Genomic DNA, 7,564 nt, shown 5'->3' on the forward strand with positions numbered 1-7,564 from the left:
CACAATTATCTCAATCCGAGTCGAAGATGATCTTCTGGAATGTGAATTGGAGGAGGATGACTGCGAAGTTTGATGGGGCCGTCTGGTCATTAAATGTTTGAAATGGAAGATTGGAGTCCCATTCGAACATCTGCAGCCAACTCGCATAGGAGGCTGCCCATCAATCCGCAAGATAACCAATATTCAGTTGTCGCCGGCTTTCATCAGGCTGCCACGAAGGAGAGCAGGATCAGTCCGACAAGCTGTGTCGCCCGCAAAGGAAGCATTGGTGACGCTTTCGAAGGCTGCACTGTGGCTTAGCAAACCCGATGGCTGGATTTCCTAGCGAGAGTTGCAGCACAGGTAGTTATCGCTGATTCCCATTGCTGCTTGATAGACAAGTACGTAGTCCCCGTCAGCCATGCCACAGAACGCTTTACAGAACATCAAATGCTTGGTTTCGTAGTCAGAAAACTGCAGTTGCAAAAATTCAAGGCGTTTCTTCCTCCCTGTTTCTAGATTCATGGCTTCAGGCTCTGTGGCTGTTCAAAAACCTTGAGGAGAAACTGGCACTCAGTAGCTTGAGATATCGCTTGCAGCACGATGAAGTTTAGCCATCAATATAATTACTAGACTAGCAAGATCTTTGTGGCAACATGATATCGTCTCTTTCTATTAAGCTCCTAATCAAACATTGAGACTTGATATATCCTCATTGCTTACCAATTTTGGAGTCCAACTCAAGGAACGCCTTCCCCGATCGTTGCAGATCATGCTCATAATACAAAAAGTCAACGACTCACGTCATCTTAGTGCATTTCTCTCTGATCACTGTTCTTACTGGTCTTCCCTGTTCCGGATTCAGTCCACTCTATCTCCGTATTCACAACAATATTATGCAGTGGTATTTCATCACTCCCCACACTCTCCACATCGTGCGCCCTCACAGTGGCCCTCACATTACTTGCCCCTTTCCAGTCCCCTCTCTCGTCGCTAATTCCGGACTCCGCAGATAATTTACGAAACGGCCTTGAGCCTTCTCTTATGTTTTTAGAGCTCTCAAACTTCCCACTAGTGTGGATGCTCTTCTTTGGTCCACCTGATCCGCCGATTGTTTGTAAATTTGGACCCGCAGAGGAAGTGTTTGCTTGCGATGAACGAGTTAGAACGCTTGTTATACCGAGCTGTCGAGCGGAAAACTGGACGAGAGGGCCCAAGGTTGGCAGGCAGGCGGACATTATCCCCGAGGCTGATTCGACTACGCACCATACTTGCGCTGTTGCTAGTGTCCCTGGAAGTAGTCAAGTTGTTAGCTTTTAGCTCCCGGTTCGTTTGCTCACTAGCTGGATAACTTTGGAAAGGACACTTACAAGTGATGTCTGCAGGCTGAAATTGGAAAAGAGTCGTGAAGCGGTAAATACTAGTGAAAATAACGCTGGCCATATCGTTAGTGCTGAACAAATCTAGATGGATGCACCAGATTATAATTTACAAACTTCCAAGCAAAAAGACAAATGAAATGTGTGTCTTCTGCATGACACTAGTATGTAAACCCCAGACTTGCTGCATGGGCAACGCCAAGATCGCCACATCGGTCAAGATATTAGGGATAGCATTTCCAATAAAAGATGATTTCAGATTGATACAATGACCCTCAAGAGTGGGATTCCAGATCTTCTGGATTGGAGTACACTGGAAGACCGACACCATAATGATGGAGATACACCATGCCACGGAAAGACCGCCAAGGACGAGTGATCCGATCTTAATACTGCGGACTGGGAAAATGCGGCGGTACATCAATAGTAGCGATAGCTTAGTGAAGCATACACAGGTGACGTATAGACATTCAAATGCTATTAGCGACTATATCTACGTCAGCTAACATGGTATCTCAAGGAGTGTTATGAATATCTTCACCTTCGCGTATGATACAATCTCGGGGGTGCTCAGCGCTGCCGTATGTCGTCCCAGTCCAAAATACAGTCCTTTCAAAGGTCTCAGCGGTTTGGAGTCTATACCAGTTTGAGAAAAACATACCAATTATACATGTTGCAAAAGCCATGAAGAGAAAGAACTGGAAGTAGTCAGCTCTCGTTTTATATGAAAACAGGTGCAGTAAGCTGAACTTGCCAAAGCAATATGTATCATAAAATCATCACTTCCATAACCAATCCCGTTCATCCGCCGAGATATGAATCGAAGTATAACAAAAACAACTGCAAGTAAAACGATTGCGACACTTGTAGCTCTGAGTTCAGACTGTCGGTTGTCCATGAGGCCCACTTCCGCCATTTCGACACTTTCAACACCTATCAGATCGGTATTGATATCGATTTGATCAACTAGAAACTAGAATTTCTGTAATATATAATATGGCGTGAACTACTACGAAGAACAGAACATTCTGATATCTTTCCCCTTTCTTTCGAAACTAAGCTTGGGGGACCCCGACTATGGGCCTTTTGTGACAAAGATTATGATCTTATGTCAGGAACAAGGGTTGATGGCTTTACTACGGTACCACACGACCAAAAGGAAATAGCAATCCGCGAGCGCGTGCGAGCCAGCTATCGTACTACATACTTGGTCTCAAGGATGAATACTTGTAGTCCCTGTTCTAGCAAATCTAATTTGTTAGTCAATCAGCTCGAAGAAATAACCTCTTTGTGTTATTTGATAGGCTGAAATATAGATCGTGGAGCGACAAGGAGGGTGGATCTCAGCTATGTGACTCTACTGCACGTGATCCTGACACGGCGCCGGAACCTTTTCCAAGCGAGGCGCGACTCTCTAGCAGCAGTTAAAAGTAAGTCTCCGAAAGGCTCGACTGGCAGAATTGGCCAAAATACTATTGAGGATCTCACTTACTCGAATCCATCAATGCAATCAAAAGAAAATTTAGTGGCACTTCCATTTCTAACATTTCATCGAAGGCTAATAAGTTCTTGAGTGGAGCATTGACCTTCTAAATTCTACAGAGTATTGTGGATGTTTATGAGGGAGAAAAAGGAACAATTTCGCAACTGTCTCAAATTTTTATTAGATTTTCCGACAATAACCCTTTTATATTTCATCTATTGGCGAGTATCTTTCCAAGTACCCTAGAGATGATCCTTGCAGAGTCTAGTTTGACAGCCGGTAGTTCCCGCAGCGTTATGCACGACCGAGACTATTTTCGCACGGAGCTCTATGAACCGCTTATCTATTCCCGCTCTTGGGTAATGATACAGACTCCCAAGTCTTGTGCAATAGAAGTGAAGCAACCCATTTAGCTTCCATGTCCCAATCATACCTCCCCTGGGATGAAAGGACATTTGGTGGGTCAGGCCCCGCGGGACACAGTGATCGCCACTTTAACACAAGCGAACAACCATGACTGCGACACAACAAGTAGGGTTGGGCATATATGACATATTACTTTTGTTGTTTTCGTTAAGAAATTATAACATGTAATATTGTATGTCTTTTGTCACTGTATCCCTGCTACTACCCATTACCCATCATCGAAAGAAGGATGAATTTGTGTCGTGTGGACCCGGCTATCAGCGTCATGACTCATGACTCATAAAAGTTCTTTTCGCATCGTACGTACGTACTTTGAATCATTGAAAAACATTGCTTTCTTATGCTATGTATAAGTTCTTTTATTTTCAGCTTAGAATCCCTGGCATTTCTATCTATGGTAATTAACGATTCTGTTGACAAGCCGTGATCCACTGAATTGACTTTTTCCACCGAGGGGTATGAAGGAAGACTTACTGGTTGGTTTATGCTTTTGAGATATCAGCTGGTGAGCTGTGTGGAGTATATTTGATTGTGAGTATAGCTAGTTTGTAGTAAAAAATAGGTAGTAAAATCAGCTGGTTCGTACTGAGTTTCTTGGCCTGGCTTCATATCTGGAGATAGTCAAACTTTTGATCTCTTGTATCCTTTTCTCTCCTGATCCTAAAAAACTTGCAAATTTAGAGAAGTGGATATATCTGGTAGTAACCTGCAGATCTATCTAAAATGTCGACTGAAAAGCCAACCATTCTTTTCGTGCCTGGAGCATGGCACTTTCCTGCCAGCTTTGATGCTGTGAGAGAATTACTTAAGCCCCTAAGTTATCCAACTGAAGCTGTAGCTCTGCCATCCATTGGAGCCGAGCCCCCAAATAAAGGCCTATCTGACGATGCTGCTCATACCCGGGCTGCCATTGAGAAGCTGGTCGAGGCAGGAAAGAAAGTCGTCCTCGTTACTCACTCATATGGAGGGGTGGTTGGATCTTGTGCTGTCGAAGACCTGGGCTTTGCTCAGAGGAAGAGTGATGGGAAGGAAGGCGGGGTTATCAACTTTGTCTACTTGAGTGCATTTGCGCTGCCGAAGGGCGTCAGTCTTCTTGATGCTCTCGGAGGTAACCCGCTTCCTTGGATGAACTTCAAGGTATAAGTACTTTCAAAGTATCAATTCTTTTACTAAAATTCCACAGGGCGACTATTGCTATGCCGACACTCCAGGGGATATCTTCTACCACGACCTATCATCGGAAGACCAACAGAAATGGATTGCGCAACTCTCACATACCTCCTCTGCCGTCTACAGTGGCAAATCAACACACGAGCCTTGGAACCATATACCATGCACTTACATATTCTGCGAGGACGATAAGGCAATTCCCCTTGCAGTGCAGCAAGGCATTGCAGCTTCTATGGGAAGTAATATCACGACTTTCAGCATTGCCGCATCGCACTCGCCATTTTTGAGCACCCCTGACAAGGTGGTGGAGGGTATTGAGCTAGCTGCGAAGCTTGGTTTGGAGAAAAGCCAGTAAATTGCAGCTTCAGGACTATATCATAATGGTGGTATATAAGAGATACGGAAGCGGAGGAACCAGACTGGGAATTGTACGCACACCTGTGTATATATCGTTCACGGCAGACTAAAATCGGGAAACTGACATGATTGGCCAATTTATGTGAGAACTCGCGATTTTCATCACAAGTGGCCGATCAATTAATCACAACATAACAGAGTTGAATCTTCTCAGCAGGCAAGAGTCGGTAGATAGCGGGCAGAATATTATGATTTGGGGGGCAATATAGCTGGGTAATCTCCCTTTGGGAGCCATCATTTATTCTTTCAATAGTTGATCGAATTCAAAGCTAGGAGCTATTAACACCCACAAGAAGAGGCATCAAAACTCGAGGTCTGGCCCTTGATGCATCTGAAGAAGCAACCCAAGTTTTTTTATACTCCTGTATTATATAATCAATCATCTCTATAAGCATATCAAATTTGTCAATCAGTATATTCAAACTCTCTTTTGATAGATCATGAGTAACTTGATATGTAAAACTTTCAATTAATTAGGGCTTAGTTTTTTCGATCAGAATGAAGGGAGCTTAGTTTTTCTAGTCGGACAGACAGAGAAAGCTTACAAAATAACTTCAATTTAATATACAACTCTGATTCTTATAAGATATATATTATACGATAATATACAAACTCAAATATTTTTATATAAAAAAATAATTCTAATACTTTACATATGTTCTACTTTTGAATTAAATATTTCTAATTAAATATGTATTTTCTTTTTCATTATTGTTTATCTTCTCATGTCTTTTTTGTAATCGTTATTGATTATATTTATTCATAAAATATTAAATACTTTTATTAATGATATAAATCATTAGATTTTAATTTATATATTATACTAGATATATATTATATTAAGTACTATAAATATAATATAATATCTATAAATTACAGAAAAAAGAATTCTGTAAAGATTTTTTTATAAAGAGATTGTTTTTAAAAAATTTAAAGATGGGATTATCTATAAAGATTTTGTTATAAATAAAAAATTTATAATGGATTGTTTATAAATAAATATTTTTAAAGGATTTTGAAAATAATTTATTAATAGGTTTTTCTTCATAAAGAAATTATTTCTAAAGGATTTAATAAATAAATTATTTTGAAGAGGTTTTTTGTAAATAGTTTATTTCTAAAGGATTGAATAAATAAATTAATTATAAGAATTCTTTTATAAATAAATTTTTTTTGATGGATTTTAAAAATAAATCATTTCTAAAGAATTTGAAAATAAATTATATATAAGAATTTCTTTATTAATAAATTTTTTATAATAGATTGATTATAAATAAATATTTTTAAAGGATTTTGAAAATAATTTATTTATAAGAATTTCTTTATAAGGAAATTATTTCTAACTATTATTCTAAGGATTTTTTTGGTGGTCAGTACCGGTAATAATTATTACCCTAAGGGGAGTAGTAATCCTTTCAAAGACTCTCCAATTGGTTATTACCTTTTCTGATTTCAATTTTAGGCTTTTTAAAAATCTGAAAAAAGGAATCGATAGAGATTCAATTGAATTATATATAGAAAACAGGCTAAACGCATTAGGCGTATTACGTAATCATCTTGATTGATATAGTCAACTGGATTGTATATAGCTTTCAATACAATATGCACTATACTTAATACTAAAACCCTAACTATTATTCTAAGGATTTTTTTGGTGGTCAGCACTGGTGGTGACCACTACCCTAAGGGGAGTGGTCACCCTCCCAAAAACTCTCCAATTGGTCACCACCCTTCCTGGGTTCAATTTTAGGCTTTTCGAAAATCTGAAAAAAGGAATCAATAGAGATTCAATTGAATTTCTTATATATGAAATTACTTTTTCGATATCTTTTCAATTGATGGTTTAGTACTGAATTGAAATAACCCTAAGTTTGATAAGGTCGAACCCTAAGCTATGGTAATCTTCGAAAGCAGGGGGTAGTGGTGACCACCAAAATGAATCGATTTGGTTACCACCCTAAATCCAATTTAGAATAAGAAATTTATATTTATTTTATAGTAAACTAGGGTTTATTTTGATTTATTTATCGAATTCTGAAAACGGATTTAAATTATCTCTTGAATTGATTGATCTGTACTGATTTTATAAAAGATTGAATTTGTAGGAACAGGGGGAGTAGTGATTAGCCGAAAGAGTGGTGGGGTAGTTGAATTATATATAATCGATTTTAATAATAAAAATAAGAATAAAAATCAGAATAATAATAATAAAATTAGAAAAAACTATGTTTCAGAATCCTGATATTGAGGGGGCTTTTTGAGTGGTTTTAAATTTGAATAATATGAACTTTCAAATTGTGATATAATATATATATATTATAATAAGGTTGTTTAGTTGTTCAAATGGAATAATATGGAATTTCATTATATTGATATCTAAATAGTTAATAATTGTCAGCATCAATCAATGTAATAATATAAGTGGGGTTGCCCTGTATATAGTATGATGTAGCGAATCACACTATTAGGTTATAATTCAGGGTTGTCTTATTAGTCAATCTAATATTGACCAATAGTAATGCTCCGTATGATACTTGATTCATAGTGTTTTGTGATTGGATATAGGGTATTAGTTGCCTTTTCGACGCATTAGGCTTCAATACCCTCCTTTCGTTAAGCCAATTGAATCAATATCTTTTTACTTTTTTTTATACTTTAATTATTATCTTTCGAATATATATAACCCGTACGGCTTATTCCTACCCGGAGG

The 7,564-nt window shown here is 38.3% G+C and overlaps 1 protein-coding gene across 1 annotated transcript; it reads right to left on the minus strand.

Moving 5' to 3' along the window:
- Positions 1-788: 788 nt before the first annotated feature.
- EAE98_012469 (uncharacterized protein) lies at positions 789-2,274 on the minus strand (the record flags this gene model as incomplete). The annotated part of the gene is made up of 6 exons (XM_038960094.1): positions 789-1,270; positions 1,350-1,414; positions 1,472-1,845; positions 1,900-1,967; positions 2,020-2,056; positions 2,113-2,274. 6 exons carry the CDS (start codon positions 2,272-2,274, stop codon positions 789-791), a joined length of 1,188 nt encoding a protein of 395 aa, XP_038803547.1.
- Between the last annotated feature and the right edge of the window lie 5,290 nt (positions 2,275-7,564).

The sequence above is a fragment of the Botrytis deweyae genome, assembly GCF_014898535.1.
Source record: "Botrytis deweyae strain B1 chromosome Unknown BDEW_076, whole genome shotgun sequence".
Lineage (NCBI taxonomy): Eukaryota > Fungi > Ascomycota > Leotiomycetes > Helotiales > Sclerotiniaceae > Botrytis > Botrytis deweyae.